Raw genomic sequence first — 26,402 nt, 5'->3', positions numbered from 1 at the left:
TGTGTGTGTGTGTGTGTGTGTGTGGTGGGGGGGGGGGCATGCATCTTCAAAGGGTCATCAGGTGCATATTCTCTGGTGTTTCACCACTCATTTGCAATTTTGTTTTGCAGTGTGTATCTGCATTCACCCCTACCCCTAACAAGTACTGCTCATTACATCTTCCATGCTACACCCAGTGTCAACAAAAAGCATCAGCTTGTTTCCCGTTAAGAACAAAATGTTTCTTGAAGTTGAATTTTAAGTGCCCATTCGACAGTCCTAATTAGTCTACAGCAATATTCATTGAATCGATATGCATTAACAGGGACATTAAGACACATAGAATAACCAGTACTCCAGCAGTGACTGAGCAGCACTGCTGAGCAGTCAGTGCCTGTCAGAGTATTAGACTTTTTCATGTTTTAATGTCCCTGTTAACACATATTGATGAAATGAACTTTGTAGTAGAATCCTTTTGGGCTGCTCTTTCAAATGGGCACATAAGCGTCCTCTTTAAAAATAATTTTGTTATTTATGGGAGACAAACCAACACTTTCTGTCACCAGCAGGCATGACTTGAAATATTTGATGAAAGTATTGCAAAAACGAAATTGCAGATAACTGCCAAAATGTAAGAGAAAGTGTGCCTGACAACTATTGTGAGGGACACCCTATATTTTGTGCCTTCATTTACTACTGCCATTCTTGTATCCTCACCTCATGGAATGTCTATTACTTAGCCTTTTATCACTATCTTACTCAGTGCTTGCACTTCCTTGGCAGAGTGTTTTCCTTTCCTTTTTGTTTCTCTCTTTATAAATTCCATTGTTTATCTCTTTGATCCCTGTATCATTCTTTTAAGGCCAAGGTATCAATAGCAAGCAACATGGATATATGTATTTGAGTTTAGCAAAATTAAATGTTGGTTAAGAGTTCTAAGAGGAAAGTATTTTTTTCAGACATAAGGAAACTGTTGTCCTAACAATGTCCTGTTAATTGGACAGACACGACTTCATTTCTTTAGATTAGTGATGTCTTGCATTTCCTCTAACAATGAATCCTGTACTGACACTGTTATGAGTATTATTTATATCAGTGTTTTGTTACTAAGATAATCACATTTTACTTGTTTCAATATGAACTGAAATATTTTCCTTTCTTTCTATTTCGCTGCAGTGTTATAGGAGAAGTTATACGCAAGCAACCGTAAGTTTCAATAAACGTGAATGCATCCCAGATAGCTAGAAACTATTTGGTTTATGTTTGTAGTGCAAGCTAATTTTAGTTTTTGTAGATTTGTGGTTTTTAGAGCATGTTACTTTGGTAGTTAAGCTTCACTATACGATACTAACACACAAGAAAGAAATTTATGGTTGATTCACTTTTAAGAAATGATATCATAGTGGTGCAATGTGCATATATATTGATTTAAGAGTATCATGATACAGATTTCCTTCACTAAAATTCCCCATTGTCTCCTCATAACTGATATATTTACTGGCACACACTCATTCTTTCTCCTTCCTCCTACTGAATCCCCCCCCCCCCCCCTCTCCCCGTTATTTGTATATGCTCAAGATTGTCCCAGTATAATTGTGTTTAATACTTTTGGCAGTGCTTTAAACAGAACCTTACCATGACTGCACATTAAAGAATCACATTATACTTATGAAATTTAATGAAAACTATGCTATGACTTATGAATATATCCAGAAACAAACAACATCATAGCTGTCTTGACTCTTTTAACAAGAAAACAGGAAGGAAGGAAAGGCAGAGATTCCACTATGTTGATACAGGAAAGTTAAATCACTCAGAACTTTGGTTCAGGAGAGGCACACACATACATTTTGTGTATATTAAGTGTTTTGCCTGTATTGAAGTACAGTCACCTATCTGACACTATGTAAGGCCTTTTGTAGTAACAAAGTAATACACACAACTGATCCAGGTAACACAAATATGGCTTTATTCATAAACTGCTGAACAATAATGGACTCCACACATATCAAGGCAAAAGAATCATACAGAAGGTGCAACATAAGCAATACACTATAGGTGGCATCTAGTGGCTGGCATGTGCTGATACAGTTGGCATTTGATATATGCTCACAAGTGCTGCCTTCTTTGCAGACACTTATTTGATTACGGTGATGAATAACATGTGTAATTTGATGCAACTACTCAATAGAATTGAGGATGGGAGCCACTAATGATGATGTAACATCATGATTTACTGAGAGTAGTATATTAAGACAGAACAGAGTTAACAAACTGCTTAAAATAGTCATAACTCAATGATCACTCACTACATGTCCCTTTGAGTTGGAGACCAGAATAACTTCTTTAGATCTTGTGCATTCTCAGTTAATTATGTCTGCGCCCAAGCATTGGCATCAGATACTGTAACTAATATTTGCAATATTGGTACATGTATTGTTTTGTTTGTGGTGGTTAATTACATTTTCTTATCTTCATTTGAGATAACAACTGTCACTGAAACATATATCTTCATTTCAGTTGCCCATTAACAGAACTGCATTCTGTTTTTGAAAACTGCTGTTTACCATTCCCAGTGTACCATTTTCCAGCCCACAGTATTATTTGAATTTGTTATCCTTCTCACAGTGGGCATACATTTGCAAATATGCCTCAGTTTCTCCCCATTTCATAATTAATTCCTGTTGTTGTGGTCTTCAGTTTGAACACTGGTTTGAGGTGTCTTGTGCCAGTGGTGGTGCAATGAGAACTGCCCAGGGAAACATTGTAGAATAAGTTTATTAATAAGTACAAAATAAAAACTCCTTCTTGGAGTAAGTTATTTACAGATTAAAATTTGGCTGGTGCTTTGAGTCCCAGCAGTGAAAGTAAATAATGATTGAGTGGTTAAAGGCCAAAATGAGTAACAAAAAGGTTCAAGTTCATGTTCACTTGGAATGTTCTGAAGTTAATAACACTCAGTACTTGGCATTAAGACCAAATTGTGAAGAAGTAAAGTTACTGCCCTAAGCTTGATAGAGATTACAAGTTAAACACTGTCTAATGATGATTCCCAGTAAGAGCTCTGATTGATGCATTTGATAGCTGATACTGAACTGTTGATCTGTGGCTGAGTGGTGGCCTAAATACTATCAGGGCACATGGATACTAATGTGAGCTGCTGGCAGCCATGTGACATGACGTAGAAAAATAGTGCCTGAAATCAAAGTACCATAGTCGTGAATGTGCGTTCTGCTGGCAGCGGATTGGGCAACTCTAGTGTTGGCTTCCAGAGACTCCATGCACAACAAAACAAATGTTATTGTTGTTGTCCAGAACATTTACCAACATGCAGGATGAGCATGGATTGGTCTTTGGCCTGCAGATGCTTGTACATGCCGCAGCAGATGATACCTGAAGTGTGGCCACCTGCAGGATGCATGTGTGTTGCAGGTTTGCAGGTTACTATCTAGTAGGAGTAGTATCCCTTCCCCCGGTGAAGAGATGGTGAAGACACCTGTGTGGAGAGTGACAATTGGGCCTCCTTCCACTCCCTCCACCCATAAATCGACAGTGGCACCACTGGGAGACATAAGGGTAGGGAACCATCATGGCATAGCCCTGAGGAAGTGGTGTCAGATATGTCCAGTGGCTGTGTTGATAGACTGGGATTCTGGACCTGTGGCAAGGCTTGTGTAGGCAGACCTGGGGTGCCTGGCAAGGGTGACAGCAGCCGAGAAGCCAGCCATCTGGAGTTAGTCAGCAAGGATATAAAACATAGTGACACACTGCATTTGGATGGTTGATAGGGGTGCCAGAGTATCATGGAGAGGGTGCAGGAAAAATTGACCCTGAGGGTGGAAGTGAGTGTGAGAACACCTGAAAGATAGGAAAGCTGTGCCTGGAAGGTGTTTGCAAGTGTGGAAGCACCTGAGAAGTAGAATTATTGTGCCCAGGAGGCATGATGAGTGTGGATGCTGTGAGATGTACAATTATTGTGCACAGAGGGCATGGATGAGTGTGGAAGTACATGAGATGCAAAAATGTTGTGTCCAGAGGGGAACGATGGTTATGGGACGGACAATGATTGTGCTCAGAGGGCATAGTTGAGTGCTGGAACACCAAAGAATTAAGTATGGAAAGGATATTTGTAAAATGCTTGCATAGGTTAGGCACAGAAAAAAGGATCAGAAATTTTGTGTGTGTGTGTGTGTGTGTGTGTGTGTGTGTGTGTGTGTGTGTGTGTGTGTGTGTGTGTGTGAGGCATGGGCAGGACCAGGGGAAAGTAAACAAGTGTGATCATGGAGGTTCGCTGGTGGGAGTTACCATTAGATCTATGCATGAGGAAGCATTGGGTAGCAAGTTATGGTTGAAATATGATATCCCGGCTGAGACACAAAGTTGAAATATGCTCACTATTTTTTATTTACTTAAATTTGGCATATTTCGTGACAGTACCTTTTCCGTTAGATGTTTACAAGGCGATATTGGTCTTGGCTTCAGTTGTCTAGTGGAAGTATGGTTCCACAATGCATCTTTGTCGGCTGCAGAAATGACCTGGTTCAATGTGTTTGCCTCATTTTTGGTGCTTCAAATACCATTTCTTCGAATGTAGTTTCTTCTTAAAGTTTATATAAAAAAAAAGTAACATAATTCAAAATTATTTATGACAGCGACCTGCACATTCTTCTACCATCAACACACACCAAGATATCACTGCCGACTGACTATAGTCAAAGACGACTCCAGCGTGAAAGACATTTTACACAACACACAAGCTTCCACTTGTAATCAGTCTCTTTGATATTCTTCGAGACATTTACTAATAGTAATCAATATGCTTTCACTCTCAAAAATATAAGTAATTTAACATATAATAAGGCAAATTATAAAAAAAAATTCTGACAAAAAATATAAGAAAACATTTACAATTTGGTATCGACAAATCCGGTAGAAAATAACACATCTCCCAGATCCATTACATGGTGCTGTGCCAGGAGGAGGAAGCTGCAGTGGTTCAGTCCAGAGGTGGTTGTCCATGAAGGTGCATTGGGGCAACAGCTGGGTACCTCCAGTGTCATGACAACTCTGTAATGGGTAGTGTGTTCTGGTGCTATGCCAGAAACAGTGCCAGTTGATAGTGGCACTGCAGTGTTGGAACTGATGAAAAAATTTTTCTAGTTTTTTGCCAGTTAACGGGAAGAAACTTCGAAACTGGAGCTGATTAAAATGTTGACACCCCCCCCCCCCCCTCCTCCCTACCAAAATCACGAAATGGTGGGAAGAAACCTAGAAACAATCACCAATGGTGGGACAAAGGTGGTAAAGCCATCGCCGATGGTGGGGCAAAAATGTTGAGCCCTGGAGCCAAAACAAAACACTGTCTACCGGGAGTGGATGAGACGTGAAGTTCAGAATAAAATAACTCTTCACCATATATTCGTGGGTGAAATTTGGAGGTAGCACTGGAGAAATTGGAGGCACTGGGGCCAGAAAAAAATCTTTGTCACTTACTAATATGTGACAAATCTTGGAGAGGTGGCACTGGAACCCATGAGAATGTTTACTCGTCACCAAATGCTCGGATGAAACATAGAAGCCATCACCAACAATGGGACGAAACTTGAAAATGCAGTAGTGAAGCAGAGGGAAGTGTTTATTTGTTGTCAAATGGTGATATGAAAACTCACTTTTTTTTTTAAATTCTCATCACCAAAAATTGATGTGGGATGAAAACGGAGAGAGAGGAGGGCGTCGCTGGGACCAGAAAATTCCTCATCCCCAATAAATGACGTGTTTTGCAGTCGTCGGAACACTACCTGCTTAAACAATCTAGAACAAGTTACTAGTAAGTACTAAACCAAAAGCTCCTTCCCGGATTAAGTTTTTTACAGATGAAAATTGTGTCGGTCCCAACAAGGAAAACAAATAATGATTAAGTGGCCAGAGGCCAAAATGACTAAGAAAAGAGTGCAAGTCTGGGTTCACTTGGAATGTTCTGAAGTTAACAACACACTCAGTACTTTGTTTGCGTAAAACCAAAGTCTGAATAAGTAAAGTCACTGTCCTAAGCTCTGTAGAGATTAGAATCTAAACACTGCACAGTGACTGTCTGACACTCCAATTGATGGACTGTGGATGCAACCAACATTTGTCCCAGAGAACTCGAAGGAATGACTGGTTCGATAGTTGAGCCTGAACTGCTGATCTCTGTTTGAGTAGCAGCCTAAATATCATTGCGGCATACAGATACAGCACGAGCCACTGGAAGCATGTGGCACAATGCAGGAAAATAGCGCCCTCAATCACAGTACAGTGGTCATAAATGTGCATTCTGCTGGAAGTGGACTTGGCACCTCTCATGGTGGAAACATATGGGATGAGTGCAGGTTGGTGTTTGGCTTGCAGGTCCTTGTCCCTGTGGGGACAGATGATGCCTGAAGTGAGGCCACACATGGGACATGCAGCACTCATCTCTGAATAACCGCTGCAACCTATATCCACTTGAATCTGCTCACTATATTAATTTGGTGATATCCATTTACAAATGTGCTCCAGTATTAAATTTGTGATTTCTTGATGTCTCAGAACGTGTCCTGTCAACCAACCCTTTCTTTTAGTCAAGTTGTGCCACAAATTTCTTTTCTCCACAGTTCTATTCCGTACCTCTTCATTAGTTATACAATCTATCAATTTAATCTTTGGCATTCTTCTGTTGCACCAGATTTCAAAAGCTTATATTTTTTTCTTGTTTGAATTAATTATTGTTTGAATGTCATTTCTACAGAAGGCTACACTCCAAACAAGTACCTTCAGAAAAGACTTCCTAACACTTGAATTTATATTCAGTGACAAAAAATTTCTCTTCTTCACAAATGCTTTTTTGGCTGTTGCCAGTCTACATTTTATATATTGTCTACTTGGGCGTTCATTAGTTAGTTTACTGCCCAAATAGCAAAGTTCACCTACTGCTTTTAGTGTCTCATTTCATAGTATAATTCCCTCAGCATCACCTGATTTAATTTGAGTACATTCCATTACCTTTGTTTTGGTTTTGTTGATGCTCATCTTAGATCTTCCTTTGAAGACACTGTCCATTACGTTCAACTGCTTTTCCAAGACCTATGCTGTCTGTGGCAGAATTACAGTGTCATTGGCAAACCTTTTTTTATTTTATTTTATTTACCCTGAACTTTAATTTCTTCTCTAAAATTTTCTTTGGTTTCTTTTACTACTTCCTCAATGTACTGATTGAATAACAATTGGCATAGGCTTCAACCGAGTCACATTCCCCTCTGATCTAATGCTTCCCTTTCGTGTCGTTCAACTCTTATAACTTCAATCAGGTTTTTGTGCAAGTGTTAAATAACCTTTCACTCCATTAATTTTGCCTATTCTACCTTTAGAATTTCAAAGGGTGTACTCCAGTCACCATTGTCAAAAGCTTTGATTAAATCTACAAATGATAAAAACGTAGGTTTGGCTTTCTTAAACCTATCTTCTAAGATAAACGGTCCAGTCACATTAGTGTGACCCCTACCTATGCCCGATGTCAATATGCAATAACCAGTCACAGATGGTAGCATTAGACAGAAGTGGAGGGTCGTATAAAGCATGTCGGGAGATGCGGAAAATAGTGCAGTAATTGTTGTAATGTGGAAATGAAGCAATGTATTTCACTTTATCTGATGTCTGAAAGGGTACGATTGTTGGCTTTTTAGACAAGGGTAGAATCATTTCTGAAATGGCTAAGTCTGTAAACTGTTTGCATGCCACCATGAATAATGTGTACTGTGCATTGCAAAATAGTGCTATCCGAAACCGGTGGCAAGGCAGCAGTGGTGCACAATGGGACACAGAGGACAGGGTTGAAAGACAGATGTGTATGGGTGAACACATGTGCAACTGTTGAGCAACTGATCACCCAGACAAACCGAGAGGCTACTAACAGTGTCTCCTCCCTCTGGAACAAGCTTCTGGTTCACACACCCAAACTGACTGCTGTTCATTAGCGATGAAGGCTGGAATTTGCACACCAGTATCACAACTGGACGTCCACTTAGTGGCAACAGCTGGTCTTTTGAGATGAATCGTGTTCTGTGCTCCGTCAGACAGGTGGAAAACACGCTGCAACAATTGTCAGGAGCCTTCACGCTGGAGGAGGGACCATTATGGTCTGGGGAATATTTTCACAGCTCTCCCTGGGCGCTCTTGTCATTCTGGAATGGATCAATACAAGTATGCACTTATCCTTGGACAACATGTCCACCTGTACATGCAGTGTGCCTTTGCTCTACATGATGTCTACTAGCAGGACAATGCAATGTGTCACACAGCTCGCAGTGTACGTGCATCATTTGAAGAGCACGAAGATGAATTTACCATTCTTCCCTGGCCACCAAACTCCCCGGATTTAAACCCAATCAAGAATCTGTGTGACCACCTTGATCACCGTGGATCCTCAGCTGAGAAGTTTAGCACAGCTGCTGATTGCACTAGAGTCGGCATTGCCCAACATCCCTACCAGTACCTTCTAGAACCTCACTGACACTCTTTCTGTGCATCTGCAGGCTTTTACCAGGTGGTAACACTAATGTGACTGTTAAATATTGCCGTGTGTGTTCCTACATTTCTCTGGAAACCAAACTGAACTTCCCCAAGATCAGTTACTAGCAGTTTTTCCATGCGTCTGTAAATACAGGGTGATTATTATTAAAGTTAAACTTTCAGAACACTGTAGAAATTACACCACTGGTCAGAATGACGTCAAATTGCAACAGAACATTATGAGAGAAGGGGGAAAATGTATGGCATTCACCACGACTGTCCCGATGCAGGATTGCGCTCTGCTTGTAAAGCTGCATTACAATAATGATGACTGTGCCCATGTTGCTCTGCAGACGTTCTGGACACTGAAGGGTTTTAAAAAATTCATCGGTCTGACGACTGCCGTGGGTCCTAAGAAAATGATTTGGAAATTCAAAAAGACGAGTTCTTTTGGTATGCAACCTGGTAGAGGGAGGAAAAAAATTGATTTGATGTCAGTGGAAGCAGTGGCCACAGCAATGCAGGAGGAGATGAGTGGTGGTGTGCAGACATGTAGTGCACGGAGAATTGCCCAAACATTGTACATACTTGTGAGCATGGTGCATAAAATCCTACGAAACATCCTGCTTTACTATCCATTCAAAATTACCAATATGCACGAGTTGCTTCCTGTTGACCTGCCAGCAAAAGAGACCTTTGCTTTAGGAATTCTTGCTCACATGGAAGTGGACTTTGATTGGCCTTGGAAGATTTTGTGGACAGATGAAGCCCACTTCCATCTGAGAGGATATGTCAATACACAGAATTTTTGAATGTGGGCAACAGAAAATCCACACTCAAATCATCTTGAAAAGGTCACTGTGTGGTGCGGGATTACAGCATCATTTATCATAGGGCCATATTTTTTCAAAGAGACAGGTGATTCTGGACCTGTTACCTGTACCGTCACTGGTAAGCTATACGAGTGCCTTCGTGCAAGCACACCATTCCAGCTCTCCAACAGCGTGGATGTGTGGATGGGATGATTTTTATGTAAGATGAGGCACTTCCACACATTGCAAATCCAGTTCAGCAGCTGCTGAAGCGCCATTTCGGAAATGCTAGAATTATCAGCTGCCATTTCCCTACAGTCTGGCTGTCTCGATCACCTGATCTTAATCTGTGTGACTTCTGGCTGTGAGTCTGTCTGAAAGATGTTGTGTTCAGTGTTCTGATTGCAAAATTAGCTGCATTGAATGCACACAATGCTCAACGCATTCTGAACTTAACCCCGGAAATACTTCGATCAGTTGTAGAACGTGCTGTTTCTTGATTTCAACTTGTTCTAGAAAACTGTGGACAGCATACTGGACATCTTTTATGCCAGTCACACAGAAATTAATAATCTGATTTGATTCTGATTGATGCTTTTTATGCGGTTTTTGGCCTCAGGACAATTAAAAACTGATGTGATCGATGCATTTTATGTCATTTTTGGCCTCAGGACAATTAAAAACCGATGTGAGTGATGCTTTTTTCATCATTTTTGGCCTCAGTACAATTAAAAATTGATTTTTCCCATCCGATGTGATATGACATTGCCGTGGTTGATGGGCTTATGTAACTAACAGTATCACACCTGTACACTCAAGCACAATGAGTAGTACAGTTTTTTTAATGTCAAACATACACCTTAGGCATTGTTGTATGATTCATTTGTCATTTGTAGTTCACCACTATTAAATTATAATGTCTACTGTGCCATCTATTGCTACATTTTGTAACTATTTATTTTTCTTCTGCCATACATTTACCCCCTTCTGTGATAATATTCTGTTGCAATTTGATGTCATTCTGTCCAGTGGTGTTATTTCTACAGCAGTTTGAACGTTTAACTTTAATTATAATCACCCTGTATTTCATGTCAGTATTTTGCAGCCATGACCTATTAAAGTGATAGTGCGGTAACATACATACTGGTCGACACCTGCTTTCGTTGTTATTGGAATTATTGTGTTGTTCTTGAAATATAAGAGTCTTTCACTTGTCTCGTACCTTTTGCACACTATGTGGAATATTTTTGTCATGGCTGGCTCTTCAAATGATATCTGTAGTTTTAAGGAAATGTACTACTCCAGGGGCCTTATTGCCACTAAAATATTTCTGTGTTCTGTCAGTCATATCTCCCATCTCAGCTTCATCTACTTCCTTTTTGCTTTCTATAATACTGTCTTCAAGTTCATTTCCCTTGTATAGACCCTGTATATATTCTTTCCACCTTCCACTTGTTATCTTTTTTATCCTCTGCTGCCTTCACAATTTAACCTCCCAAAGCTATCCATTTGTCTCCTGTTCTATTCCTTTCCCCTGTTGAAATCAATTATTGCTTTGTGCTCTCTTTGAAACTCTCAGCAACCTTAGGTTCTTTCAACTTATCAAAGTCCCATCTCCTTAATTTCCTACCTCTTGCAATTACTTAATTTTTAATCTACAGTTCACAACGAATACATTGTCAGTGTCTGCATCTGCCCCTGGGAATGTTTTACAGTTTAAAATCTGGTTCCAAAATCTCTATTTTACCATTATATAATCAGTCCGAAACATTCCAAGGCCTCTAGGTCTCTTCCACATGTACAAACTTCATTCATGATTCTTAAACCAAGTGATTGCAAAGATTAAATTATGATCTGTACAAAATTCTACTAGGCAGCTTCCTATTTCATTCCCTTAACCAGTACATATTCTCATATTGTTTTTTCCTTTCCAGTCTCCCATCACAATTAAAAATTTTCTTTTCCATTAATCATCTAAATAATTTCTTCATTGTCTGTGGTGCTGATTGGCATACAAACTTGTACTACTTCAGTGAGTATTGGATTGGTGTCTGTCTTGGCTATGGTAATTCATTCACTGGGGTGTTCATAGTAGTTTATACTGTTCCTACTTTCGTATTCATTGTTAGACCCACTCCTGCATTACCCCTATTTAATTTTGTATTTATGAACCTGTACTCACCTGATCAGTAGTCTTGTTCTTCCTGCCACCACATGTGACTAATTCCTACTATCTTTAACTTCAACCCATCCATTTCCCTTTTTACATTTTTAAATGTACCTGCCCAATTAAGGGATCTAATTTTCCACAGTCTAACCCATAGAATACCATTTTTGTTTTCCCTAATGACAATGACCTCCTGAGTAGTCCCCACCAGGAGATCCAAATGGTGTACTATTTTATGGAATATCTTGCTCAAGAGGATACAGTCATCATTTAACCATGCCATAGAGTTATGTGCCCTCACGAATACTAACAGCTCTAGCTTTCCCTTGCTTTCGGCTGTTTGCAGTACCAGACAATGTCAGCTGACGTTACAAAGGCAGATCAGTCCATCATCCAGACCAAGTACTGGAAAGGCTGGTGCCCCTCTGCAGGAACTACACATTTGTCTGGTCTCTCCACAGATACCCCTCCATTGTGGTTGCACCTATGGTATGGCTGTCTGTGGTTCAAGGGGGAATTAATTCTTAGCTAATAGGTTTTCTCAATTCAACATGACTGTAATATTATTATCAAGAATAATCTTTGTGCTAAACTTTTATGTAATTAGTTCTTTAAATTCAACTGCAAAATCTGATTTTGCTCTTAATACATGATTTCAGATATTTATTTTTGGAAAAGTTGCCCATCATAATTGACAGGTAATTCATCTGTGCACCTCTTAAAGTTTTTCAACACATCCTACAATACGTTCTCACACTTCATATTCAGTTTTTTTTTTTTTTGCTAAGATCAGTCTGACGTGACCATTTTATTGAGTAAATTTTATTTTCATAAATTATATTTTGACATTTTACAGATTTCTTACTAAAGTGAGCAATTACCATCATAAAATTTTATGATCCTGTGGTTTATGAGATATTCTCACAGATTTTAAAGTCTCCTAACATTTATCAGTGCAATGCAGGAATGAAATAGCCTCCAACAGTTCATTATGTTGTAGCAAGTGTCACTGATTGGACTCCTATTTTCACTTGTTTGAACTGTAATTCAGTGTCTCGTTCTGGATTCTTTTCATCCAAATCTACTTTGTTCTATTAGCTTTTTAACAAACACTTCTGTTTCTTCTCTAATGAGTTATGCATCGTCTGCGACACAAAATTTATCTTTCCTTTGTTTCTCATTATAGACGTTTCAGATATCCATCATTACGTTTGATGTTTTTCTTAACTGCATTTTATTTTCTTATATTGTACTAACTTTTTAGTGAGCTCCCTAGTGAATTTTCTGTGGATAATGTGTTAACTGACATGCCAAGTGTCCTTTAGGATTAATTCACTAAGTCATTCGATTACTGTAAAAGCAAAGTGAAAAATCCATATGCAACATAATAGTGACAAGAAAAACAAGTGGTTGATGTCTGTTTACATGCATTTTCTCACTGGTGCTACAAAAAGCACAAATACTGTCTTTCTACCCAGTTAGGTTTTCATGGTGTACTTGGTAGTTGACAAGGCAGACAAATGGAGCACCATTTCTTGTTCAAATAATCTCATTCTATATGATTGCTTAGATGTAAATGAAAGTCCTAGAAATAGTTGTGCATCAAATAACATTCAGAATAACAGAAGCCAATAATATATTCTGTGAACAGTGAGAGTTTTGAAATAGCTACCAAAGTTCTTGAATTTGTATAAACAAGAAAACTCAACAATTCATCCTCTACTTTGGGTGTTTGTATAATTATGTTAGGAATACTCTGATTTAGTGTCCACAGAAAACACTGTGAATCACCTCTGAAAAACTTGAAAGTTAGGCAGGATATCAACCATTAGCATATCTCATTTTTAACATGCCATCTTGCAGAAGTCATATTCCTGTGACATAAAACATAAAGACTACATTTGTAAGGTACATAACTATTAGAAAATTGCTATTCACTATTTAGAAGTAATGTTCCATCAAGGTTTTAGCATCCTTAGTGTAAATATGAATAGTAGTTATCAGATTGTTCTGTTCACCAAAGGTAGGTGCCCAGTATAAAGGTAGCAGGAAGCAAACCCCCTGCCACAGACATCCATAGCCAAATGGTAGTGGCTTGCGTGCATGCTAGCTGCAGACTCTTCACAGGGCAATATGTCTAAAACAGAATCACCATACTGCTGAAACATGTCACTTCAAGGTCACTCCCCCAAGTACCCAAAAGTTGGCAATATAATTGACAAACAAGTGAGGAACGCAAGGCGCTGCATCTTCTGGACCAATTACAACACTGAATAAAAGCCAGTTCTGGCATCAATGCTATCATGTTGCCGGCTTCTGCGTGAACATTGTATGTTAGTGCGTGAACTCCTGCTGTTGTGCTGTGTTGTGTTACCGCCTTGACTACAGTTTTTGTCACCAAAATGATGTCGTTCACCAAGGTACAATCCGTTGCACCGTGGAGTGCCATTAAATAGTCAGGCTTTGGAATTGCTATGGAGGACGCATGAGTTTTATGAGCACAAAAAAGTATTTGTTTCTGTTCATTGGCATGCATCGATTCCTGTTGATAGTTTTAGAGTGTACTACAGAAACTCTGGGACTAAGTCAAAGAACAGTTATAAGGAAAGGGGTACTACTACAAGACTTACAAGACACTGAAGTAAACAGTGTGGAAGAAAGCCGCTGTGGGAGAAACATTGTGGTTTTAAGTACTCCAGGAAAGAAAAAAAAAAGCAGCCTTGTCCTGTTACAGAGATTGATTCTTTCCAATCCGATGCAATTCATCGGCATATATATGAATACTATAGAAGGAAAGTAGTTAAGTTGCTAATTTCCTTAAAAAAAGTGAACTTTTCTCAGGGGGGGAATACGTCACTTAAGATGGTATTAAGAAGTAGGGGCTTCTGTTTTAAAAAGTCAGATGGACAAAAACTGTTACCTGAAGAAGCACATGTTGTTGCAGTTCATACTATTTTCTTAGATAAAATTGTAGGCAAGGACATACACTTGGTCATATAGTTAGATGAAACCTGAGTCAATGCTGGAGAATCAGCTGAGAAATGCTGGACAGATGATACACCAAATAGCAGCAGTCATCAGCCAACAGGAAGAGAATCCCAATTAATTGTGGCACATGCAGGATCTTCGAACAGCTTTGTGCCTAAAGGACTATTAGTTTTTCAGTTGAGAAAAACCAGTGACTATCATGAGGATATGGATCACCCACGGTTTCTACAGTGGTTTAAAAATTTGTTGCTCCAGTTTAGTGTTCTGACAGTGTTTGTGATGGACAATGCACTGTACCATTCCATGATTTTAGATAAAACTCCCACCATTAGTGACCATAAAGAAACTATGGTTCAGTGGTTACAGGCGAGAAACATTGCTGCAGACATAAGCATAACAAAGCTGTTGTTATACTCGCTCATAAAACAAAATAAGCCTGTGACCCTTAAATACATTGTAGATGAAATTGCAAGCAAACAGTGTCATTTGGTAATTAGACTACTGCCTTATCACTGCCATTTTAATCCAACTGAATTGGTTTTGGAGTGTAGTAAAGGTGTACATTAGGAGCAATAACACGACTTCCACTATAACAGAAGTGGAAAGACTGCTATGTGAAGGTCTTGCTACGATAGGCGCTACCTCGTGGAGGAAGAAAGTAGATCATGTTGCTAAACTCTTAAGAAAAGCACAGGCTATAGACGGCATTATAAATGAAAATGAACAATTAATGACTTCTCTTGATGATGATGATGATGATGATGATGATGACAAAGATAATGGTTTTGGCACCGATTCCGATGATAGTGAAGAACGGAATGGAATTGCTCCATTGACATCTTAAATTAGTGAGTGTAAAAGTATACAGAATTAATTCTCTCTCTCTCTCTCTCTCTCTCTCTCTCTCTCTCTCTCTCTCTGCAATCGGAGGCTATGCATGTTTTGACTTATTTCTTTGAGTGTGGATTGTGTGTTCTTTGGTATGCTTAGGTTTACATTGTTGTATGACGTTTTACATGCAGCTATTATGGTAACAATTGGGAATGACTTTTCATTGATAATGTCATTAACTTTGGATGTTTTTATTTCCTGGTTTCATATACTATCAAACACTTAGTCTCTATCATCATCCTCTCCATTGTTAGAAAAACGTATGTTGTTGCACTTACGTATAAACGTTGATTGTAGCTTACATTTACAAAACATACTTCAGAGTTGTGGGCTTGTGCGGTGGCAGCTATTGCAACCTCGCAATCACAGGATAGCCGACTACACATGAGCTGTCAAATGACATGTTTCACCGGCCCAGGTATAGGCAACACATTACAAGCAATAACAATCATTTATTGTAGTAAGGTACATGAACATATACAGTAATACTCCAGCCTTACAGTTATCGCTTGGTCCCATCTATTATGTGAGTTGAATTCACGAAGTCAGGGTCTAATTTTGAATATAAACACATTCCAATTATGTTCAGTTAGAACCAGATACTAAAGAAAATAATGTAATTTAGAAGAAAAAGTTGAATAAAAAGTAAAAAATACAACAAATTATATTACAGGACAGTATTATGTATTGCAACAATATTTAATCAGATTGCACGACTGCTTTCAAAGCTGAAAGCTTCATCTTCAGGTGCCACCAAATAATTATGGAAACATAAATGTGTGATGGTCAGGCTAGTCAGTCATGGGATCCCACCCATATTAAATGAATGGGAATGCTCCCATGCATTTGTTTGATGTGGATGTGACCCCCCCCCCCCCCCCCCCCCTCCTCCTGACTGATTGGCCCAACCTCCATACATTTATGTTTCCATAATTATTTTGTGACACCTGCAGATGAAGCTTTAGACTTCGGAAGCAGTCATGCAATAAATAAGAAATTACTGACAACTGTAGAGGGTTTGGGACTGGTGACCTCAGATGTTAAGTCCCATAGTGCTCAGAGCCATTTGAACCTTTTTTTTTTTTTTTTGTAGAGGGTTCTTTATTTTATTAACATTGCAACAATATAAACCAAAGTTATTGTGATGTCAGATGACACTGTTGGATTTCATGAAGCCTTCTACAAGTCAAAATTTTTTCTTCTGCTACAAAATTTCTTCGTAGCACACTAATAAACTTTTTATTCCCCATTTTTTGCAGAAATGTGCATTTCATTGTAGTCTATTTTTCCTAAAATATGTAATCCTTTTTGAAATAAAATGAAGTCTTCTGTCAAGTTTGCAACCAACATTTGATCTTCTGATTCAAATTAGTCTAAATAATCAGATTGTTCAATGTTTTGCTAATGCTCACACATTTCTATAAAGCTCATCAATTGTCAGCTCCTGGTTATGCGAATCCAGTAGTTCTTGAACATTGTCATCCACCTTTAAATTTAATTGCTGAGAAAGATCAACTTCTTCTTCAGTCACATTATCAATTTGATTACGATCTGGTGCTGATTCCAACTAGATTTTTGTTGGGTTGGGTTGGGTTGGGTTGGGTTGGGTTGTATGGGGGAAGAGACCAAACAACAAGGTCATCGGTCTCATCGGATTAGGGAAGGATGGGGAAGGAAGGTGGCCATACCCTTTCAAAGGAACCATCCCAGCATTTGCCTGGATCGATTTAGGGAAATCATAGAAAACCTAAATCAGGATGGCCAGACATGGGATTGAATGGTCATCCTCCCGAATGCGAGTCCAGTGTGCTAACCACTGCACCACCTTGCTTGGTTGGATTTCTGTATTGAAAAGAAATGGACAGAGTTTTTCCAGATGCTATTTAAATTTTTTTGTTGTGTTTCATTCAAAGATTGTCCAATAATTCTCATGGCATCTAAAACCTCGAATTGCTACCAGTAGTCTGTAACAGAGAGATTGTTGTTTTTTCTAATAGTTTCATGTAGATGCACAAATGATTGCCTCATGTAGTAAGCTTTAAATGTTTTAATGTTCCTTGGTCCATCAGTTGAAGCAAGCTGGTTGTATTTTGCAGCAAAAATACAACTTCCACGTGTGGGCTGGAATTAGAGTAACAGGAGGATGACCTAGTATGTTGTCAGTTAATAGCATCACTTTAAATGAGATTTGTTGTAACTGGCAACAACTTTTGACTTCAGGTATGATGTGATGACCAAACCAATTCTCAGAAAGGGAAACTTTCACCCAAGCTTTGGTTCTCGACTTACAACCCAGCTTTAGAAGTATTTTTTAAAGCTCTTCGATTTTCTGAGTGATAAACTAAGAGAGGTTTTAATTGCATTTGCACCAACCATCACTCTCAATTGATCTTTGGTGACTTTAAAACCTGTAAAGATGTTCTCTTTACACATGATAAAAGCCCTTTTGGGCATCTTCTTCCAGAACAGACTAGTCTCATCTATGTTGAATATGGCTTGGGTGCTAAAGCCTAACCACAACTTCTATCATTACCGTGAGTTTCCTCAGAAAGAGCAGTGCAGTCTCTTTAGTAGTGCATGCTGCCTGACTTCTGAACTGGCTAAACTAACCTTTACTAGCTTTAAACATTTCATCTCTGGTCACCTCCCCAGCTTTTTCTCTTAGTGTTTCAAAAATCATTTTAGCTTGAGAGATGCCTGGTTCTAATCAATAAAACAATTTTTCACTTTTACTTGACTATCACACTTGTTTTCATCTGAGTGATAATACCATAAAATTTATGGATGGTACATGAATTCAAAGAGTGAGCATATTTCACAGCTTTGAGGATTTTTTTCTTTACCTTTTATAATCGTTCTGATTATTGATTCTGATAGATAACTTCTTTGCCAATTCATAAATTTTAATTTTTGCATCAAATTCATTGATAACATTAAGTTTACAGTACAAAGGTAATGCTTTTATTTTCTTGTTTGATTCAAATGAATCAGTTCTGCTTCATTTGGATGACATAGAATCTATCAATGGATAAATGGTTCCACACAACACACATCTGAACCTGTCATAAGCCAAACACTCTGTGGGTGGAGTAAAAGAGCTTTGAGGACAAATTGCGCAACTCCAAATCTGCGTAAAATGGGGTAGGGTAAGTCAGGGTATTACTGTACTCAGCTTTGGCTTACAGTACAGGTATGGTGCTGATGTAAAGTTCCACACCTAAGCTAACCTAACACTGTAGATGAAGACTAACTAAAATTCAGATTGGACTGCAGTAGAAAGTTTAAGTTCTGTTCCTCAATAAGTAAACACTTTGAATTATACCACTTTTACTTATGTTTGACACTCGGCACAAATTGTCAAATGCCTGGAACTGGTAGGTACTGCAGATAACTTGTAAGCAATTGTAGTACAGAAGTAGTACTGGAAGTGGGTGATAAGTGGTAAAGTGTCAGCATGCGGCCATGTAAGTCATGTGCTTAGCATGTGATTGTCATCCTGTGAACTATTTGGTGGATGCATAAAATAGCTCCATGTTTCAGCAGTGGGTGCACCAAATAGTTCCAGGTTTCAGCATTCTCTCCTGTGGCAGATGTAACTACATGCAGATGAATGGCCTATTTGAATGTCTTGTGCAGAAGCATAAAGTAGTTCCCAGTATGAGCACCACCTAGGTGGCAACTGACCATATTGTATGTGAGGCACCACGCTGTTACTGCCTGGTGTGAGGTGCCCTCTAAAGACAACGCTGTGTACCATGTCTGGCAGAGATACAGCATGAATTATTCTTCCTCTCCTCAACCCCCCCCCCCCCCCCCCCCCCGTCACCATCTTCCTTTTTCGCCTCCTCCTCCTCCTCCTATTCCCCTTTCCTTATCCACCACTAACATTAGTGCTCCTATTTTCCTTTGTTCTCTTTGAGTCAAGCAGAAAATTGTTCCTGGCTTGTGACTATTTACTCACAGAAATAAACTTGTTATGTATAGGGTGAAATCCAGATTACTTCTCATACTTGCAAAGTAAAATGGTGTCCACAAAATTATGGCAGAAAAATCATTAACTTGATACTCATACACCTGGATACAGTTTTAATTTTGTTTGCTTACATTTCTACACAATGCCCCATTCCTGGTGAAGCTGTGATTTATACTAACAGTTGCAAACCATATAAAATCTGCATGTGGACTTCCTACAGTGTTATGTTTGAGTGGTAGTCAGAACCAAATGTGATAAGTTTCTCATTCATACCCTTTAACTTTAAAATGTTATCATGGAATAATGGTGCATGGCATGTCTGCATGATACTATTCATTTTGAATTGGTGGATTTGGCATATGTCCAGCTAATTTGCATTATGGAAAAATGAGTAACAAATGTGTATTTCCAACCGTATTAATTGAAGATTGTCTCCTAATAGTCATATGCAGCCTGCTTGTGTGATTGTAGAAGTTATAACCTAGCACTGTTGGAACATTAATTCCTTGGTGTAAGAAATAAATTAAGGAAAACCATTCAAGACTTTGAAATCATTGGGACTTTCATGTGCACTTTTCATTCTTTTCCTGGCATTTCACCAGCATGAGTGAGTGGCTAGAATTTTTGAAGATTCACTGTCAATCTGTCAGCCTTATAGAGAGTGAAGAAGGCTTTACATAGTTTAAAACTTTGTTGCAAAGCACATCACTTGAACATTTTCTAGTTTACATAATTTTTATCTTCAGTATGAGATCTCACATGCTGTATGTAAATAAAATTTGTAGCTACTATATGGGCAAACATTTTATGTTAACTATATCCTTTTTTCTTTTTTTATGAACATAGGCAGAAAGACTCTTTGTTTTTTAAATCACGTTGTTTTGTCTGACCATATCAAAATAAGATATTAATGTGCTTTTACTTTTTAGTTAAATTTAACTGAATTATTACAAACTTGGCTTTCTCATGGTTAAATATTTTAATGTTTCAGGCGTAATATGTTCAGCTCGATGCACTTCTTTCAGACATTCCTTCACATAGTACAGGTTGTACTGAGTTACTTCCTCATGTTAATATTTATGACATATAATGTATGGCTGTGCTTGGGTGTTGTCATTGGGGCAGCTCTTGGTTATTTCTTATTTGGCTGGAAGAAGTCTGTCATTGTTGATGTTACTGAACACTGTCATTAAAAACTTCCTGCCTTTGTAGTATAATATAATGGATTGCTGGAAGCAAAGTATTAAATCACTAGTTATCATGTTTCAAAGAAAAAAATTGAGATTTTATTCGTTTTTGAATGTATTCCATGCAGAGTGTCATATTTTCATAAGAAATTGTGCATTTGCAGTCAATAGTAATTTGTAATATGGAGAAAACGTGAAACACCAGGTTCAGAATTTTACTAATGACAGAAACTTAAAGTTTATTCAGTTTCTCTTCTGAAATGGTATTGTGTAACAACAAAATTTACTTAAGTGCAGTCAATGGTACTTAGTGTATTGTGAATTTTTTAGCACAGTTTTATAATAACTAAGTGTACTGAAATGTTAAAAATTACTATTTTTTATTTTTGACAATTTAATAAAGCATATTTTGTTGTTTTATTACAATCCTTGTAAGAAGAAAGATCAAGTTTGAACATCCCGCCAATGAAAATGTCATTAGAGATGGACCACCAGCTTGGATTACTGGAAGCATAAGCAATAAATTTAATTGTGTTCTTTCAAAGGACTCACCCCAGCATTTACCTAAAGTGATTTAGTGAAATCATGGAAAATCTAAACCAGAATGGATGGACAGGGATTTGAACCACTGTCATCCTGAATACATTTCTAGTATTACACCACTGTGCCACCTCACTTGGAACAACCCTTGTAGTTAGTTGTAGTGTTTTGCAAAAGAACTGAAATGAAAAGCAAATGCTCCAGCAAATAATCATTGTCAGTGGTTTTTTTAGTGTTTTATCTTTTCAATGATATTGTCTGACGATTATGGCCTTTCAATCTGTAAACAGCTTATCAAGGTAGATTTTTAAAAAAATGTAGTGTTGTTTTCTTGCAAAAGACCATGGCTTATCAGCTTGTTCCTTCCAATTGTGAGAAGAAATGATCTGTCTTCCATTATGAGCAAACCATACTTTGGGATTCTGCGTCACAAATATTACTGCAAACACTTCTGCACAAATCATTAAGATGACTCTTAGCGGTATAGGATTTTATTTACTTGTGACTGTTTGTTTCACATAACAATTTTCAATAAAATTTGACTATAGTATACTAGATTCATACCAGCACAGCATGGCTGAATCAGTGTTTGCAGCTTTCTTGTGTAGGTCATAAAATTCTATTGTTTGGTCATGGAACGGTTCTGAAGACTAGCCAGTTCACATATTAATCATTATTAATTAACTAGACCCAGTCTGTATTTGTTCATTAACAATTCCACTACCAAGGAAAGATGTTAACAATACGTTAGCTAGCTGTCAGAATGCAGAAGAGAGAGGCCTCAGCAGTTACAGAAGTTGGAAAAATGTAGCAAACTTCCATAATTGTTAGGAAGCCTAAATTGGATAGTAAAGTTAAGAAGAGGGAGATTCTGCCATTAGTAGCTATGGATGAGCTGTAGGCCTACAGTTGCAGGAGATATTAAGTAGGAAGTACCAAGATACCAACATTATAAAGCCAATCACAGGGCACAGTAAGGTGACAGTACAGGTAGGGGTATTTTCTAAGGACTTTGTTAAGAGGTGCAGGTCGATGGTTCAGTGGTAAACTACCAGACTATGGATCCATAGAACACATGTTTGATCCCTCATCAGTCCTAGAATTCTGCTTATTACTTCTTACATATCTGACAATGTTTACTGATGTGAACAATGATGAATTACACCATGGTTTGGAGTCTACATTATACAGCAGAACAACCAATAACCAGGTAACAGGGTGGATATGTTAGTTCAAAGGCCAGTAGATGGCAATGGTGTACCACCTCTCATGTGCAGTTAACCACTGTGGTTTTCACCAACCTTCAAATCAATGACAGCTTTACCTGTACTTATGGAAGAGGATCAGGTAGTGATAATGGCAGAGGGAAGAGTTTTAGTCGGAAATGGGATCATAATACAGGTAATACCTAGAACAGGATTTCTGCTCAGACTCAAACCATTAATTTTCATCTTGTACAGCTGTTCGAGCTTCACCATCGTCATCACCCCCATCATGACATAGCTGTAAGTTAAGTTAATATGGGACTTGACAGAGCTAAGATAACTACTGACAAGGCACCAGTTTTCATGGTGCTGGTTTGGAGTATCCACAGATAAGGCTACACTACACATAACCTGCATCTAAATGAGATTGGAAAGGGGTAGACAATTAAATTTTTAGGCTAAATTTTGTTGATAGCTTGTAGACGGGCTATAACTTTTCTAATTTGAAGTCAGTCTAGCAGTATCCCAGCTTGAGAAAGGCTCCCTTCTTGACAGAAATTAGTTCAGTTAATAGGTGATGCAGATCAGAAGTCTAACTAAGCTTCTTTCATCAAAAGATAGTAGAAATTGGAGGTAAAGATAAAGAATGGCTTATAGATCTTGATTGCAACATATTTTTAATTCAGAGCATCATTTATGTAGAGAAAAAATACTAAAACTTCCATTTTGAAGGTTATATCTTACCTGATTTCTATTTGGGGAGTTATTTGCAGACAGGGGTGACAATTTATACCAAATGTTATGATTCACTAAAAAGTATTGACATAACAAAACATTTTACACAACAAATGTTTGACTTTGTGCAGGAGTGCTAGAAATTTCAAGGAAAAACAATTTAATTATAGTTGGCTACAGTGTCAAGTCTTGACACTGTGCTAACATCAGTCCTTGTTTCCAGAGAAAAAAAATATAAATGGATGTACTAAAGTCTTACAACCGGATACTGGTAGTGTTCTTTCAAAACACACTACAGTGAAACGTCATCATTATCATAAATGTCTTACTAGATCATTCTCTACTAGAGGCACACACTGTGAGAAAAATTAGTAATTTCTTATGAGATCATTATGCACAATTAGACATATTAAGTAATTAATGCAGAGAAATATCCAGTGGTATTATACAAAAGAGACAGTGGCCCATTTGCCGTGAAGATGTTTAGAGGTAATGTGGAAGTGCACACTTATCAAATAGTCTACAATACAGACAACCTGAATGAAAGATACAATAAATTTCTACAAATCATTACCAGTTTCTTTGGTAGCTCTTTCCATTAAAAACTGAAAGGAGAAAATCAGTACCAGTAAGCAGCCATCTGGATAACGAAAGGCATTAGAATATTATGTAGGAGGAAACGGGACCTTATCAAATTTTGAATGGCAGCCACAACCAGTTACACAATTTTAGTACAGTCGATACTGCAAAGCACTCAATGACGTCTACAGATAGACTAAAATAATTTATTGCAACAAGAAAATAGCTAGCTCTCAGAACAAAACTAAAACTGAGTGGTCAGTTGTGAATGAAGTCTCAGGCCACAATGTGAATGTTCAGCGTCTTGTGTGGAACAATGAAACTATAATTAATTCACCTGAAATGAAATGTGAATAATATTTAATAATGTCTTCCAGTCAATAGTTGGGAAATTAATGTAGTTTATTGATTTAGGCAAGTATGCAGACCTTTTAAGAAACTGGTGTCCCAAGACAACTGTGTCATATGCAGCACAAAAAACAAGCAAGCAGGTTCAAAATGGTTTAAATGGCTCTGAGTGCTATGGGACTTAACTGCTGAGGTCATCAGTCCCCTAGAACTACTTAAACCTAACTAACCTAAGGACATCACACACATCCATGCCAGAGGCAGGATTTGAACCTACGACTGTAGCGGTCACACGGTTCCAGACTGCAGTGCCTAGAACCGCTCGGCCACTCCGGCCAGCAAACAAGCAGGAAATATACTCAATTATTTAATCACTGATGAGTAATCACTCATATGGATATCATGAAATATCAAGTAAGTTTGTGAATACCAGTGCACCATACATTAGTGTTGTTTTGAAGCACATGTACATTGTGTCTGTAACATACAGTCAGTTTCTAGGTGGATTAAAACGTTCAGTAGTGAATCCTGTTTAGGGAAAAGGAGACAAGGATATTGTAGATAGTTACAGATCAGTGTCCTTACTATTTTGAAGATTTGCAGGAAGGCATTGTACAAGAGAGTAGTAATACACCTCAGTACATATAATTTGTTATCAAACATAGGGGTCTGAATTTGTGAAGGGAGCATAAACTTAAAACACAATTTATTCTTTTATGAAAGTAAATGATAAGTTGAAAACAGTATTTATAGTTTTGATTTAACAAAATGAATCAATTGGCAGATCATGCTCTACTTTTGCACAGGTTACAGCTTGGAATTAGTAGCAAAAGTTCATGTCATCTAGCAAGTAAGAAACAAGTTTGTTCTCCACTGTCATTAAACACAGAACATCTTGAATACATATGTGTTGTTCTAAAGTGGATGATGCCACAGGATTCTGTTCTAGGTCCACTACTTTTCTTAATATGATCTGACACTACAAATGATAGACGATTTCAAACTACTTCTTTTTTAAGAAGACACAAGTATCATTGTGAATGATGTAAAAAAAGGTGTATGGAGGACAGATTTTTGATCAGCTGCAACAAAGCATATTGCGTATAGTTTCTGATGCAGAACTCTTATAAAAAGCAAAATGTTGTTATTAAAGGATTATCAAATAATCAGTGATACTGAATATTTTAAATGCTTAGTGCTGGAATAAGACAAAAAAATTTTGTAGACTTGCATGATTCAGTATCTTCTGCATAAATGGAATGTTTTCTATATTCACTACAAGAATAATTTCCGGTCACACATATTGAAATATGAGATCTTGTTTACTGACACTGTGTTATTTCCTACAGTATCATATTTGGGGAAACTCTGTGCATTTACAAAGAACATTCTTATCCTGATTCATTGAAAGTTTGTGAATTTTGCATAGGCCATTGTGAAAGCATCTAACTCTGCCGTCCCTAAAAAGTTACTCCCTTCTGTGGTTAGTGGTTAATAATACACTGGTGTGAAAAACTTATGGGCAAAAGTAACTTTCAGATGATACGTCACACCCATGTAGCATAGCTCAATGAAACTTGGACTATATATAGAAAGAAGTGTTACAGTATAGTACAGAAGGTAACTGAAAGAAATACACGATGAGATGAAATAAATGACACTTTCATTCAAAGACCATAATTACATTGAAGTCCCCTGTTTATGATGGCTTCTGGATATTACAAAAGGTGGGAAATCATTCTTAATAGGTTGTGTGATCACCACAGGTGGCACTGCATGTTCTGAAGTGTGCTCTCATGCTGGCCACAAGTTTGGCAAGGAGCTCTTGTAGGAATTCCATTCCTTCACTAGCATGGTTGACAACTGCTGGGTGGTCATTGTATGTGTATATGATGCATTGCGTCTCTCCAACACATTCCATGTGTGTGTGATGGGATTTAAGTTGGGGGAAAGGGCTGGCCAGTCTATTTGGCAAATATCTTCTTGTTCCAAGAGCTCCTCCACTTGGGTTGTCCAATGTAACTGCACATTTTCATCCATAAAAGTTGATTCAGGACTGAATGCACCCCTGAAAACACACACATGGGTGTCACAATAAAACTGACTGGCAGGTGTAACTTTTTCAAAGATTTTGAGGTCAGTATACCCATCTGACATTATGCCTCCGAACACCCTAACACCTGGACCATTAAATTTATCATGTTAAATAATGTTCCTGGGTGCATTGTGTGTTCCCACCTCTCGCCATATGAGGCTTCATCCAGAATCACAAGTAAGAGTGAATCTGCTCTCATTTGAGAAGAGCATGTGACCTTCCTCATTGTTGGTTTAGTCCCTGTGCTCTAGGTACTATTGCAAATGGTGTTGCTGACATGCAGGTGTCAACAAAACACAAAGCACTTCTCATCAGGCAAAGAGACCAGCCCCATGCAGTTACCATGCTATTATGGAGAGTGAGATTGCATGCCTTGC

At 38.2% G+C, this 26,402-nt stretch overlaps 1 protein-coding gene across 2 annotated transcripts in view; it reads left to right on the top strand.

Annotated features, from left to right (window-relative positions):
• LOC124722026 (high affinity copper uptake protein 1) overlaps positions 1–20,943 on the top strand; it is a 161,537-nt gene extending 140,594 nt beyond the window's left edge. Inside the window, exons 5-6 of one of the 2 annotated variants that reach the window (XM_047247209.1) lie at positions 1,156–1,185; positions 20,328–20,943. In XM_047247209.1, coding sequence (XP_047103165.1) covers positions 1,156–1,185; positions 20,328–20,529 — 232 coding nt within the window. In that variant the 3' untranslated portion in view covers positions 20,530–20,943. The remainder of the gene's footprint in view (positions 1–1,155; positions 1,186–20,327) is intronic. The other variant, XM_047247210.1, reaches the window with a different exon arrangement.
• Positions 20,944–26,402: the final 5,459 nt, after the last annotated feature.

The sequence above is a fragment of the Schistocerca piceifrons genome, chromosome X (genome assembly GCF_021461385.2).
Source record: "Schistocerca piceifrons isolate TAMUIC-IGC-003096 chromosome X, iqSchPice1.1, whole genome shotgun sequence".
Taxonomy (NCBI): Eukaryota; Metazoa; Arthropoda; class Insecta; order Orthoptera; family Acrididae; genus Schistocerca; species Schistocerca piceifrons.
This window is presented reverse-complemented; position numbering and strand designations above follow the sequence as displayed.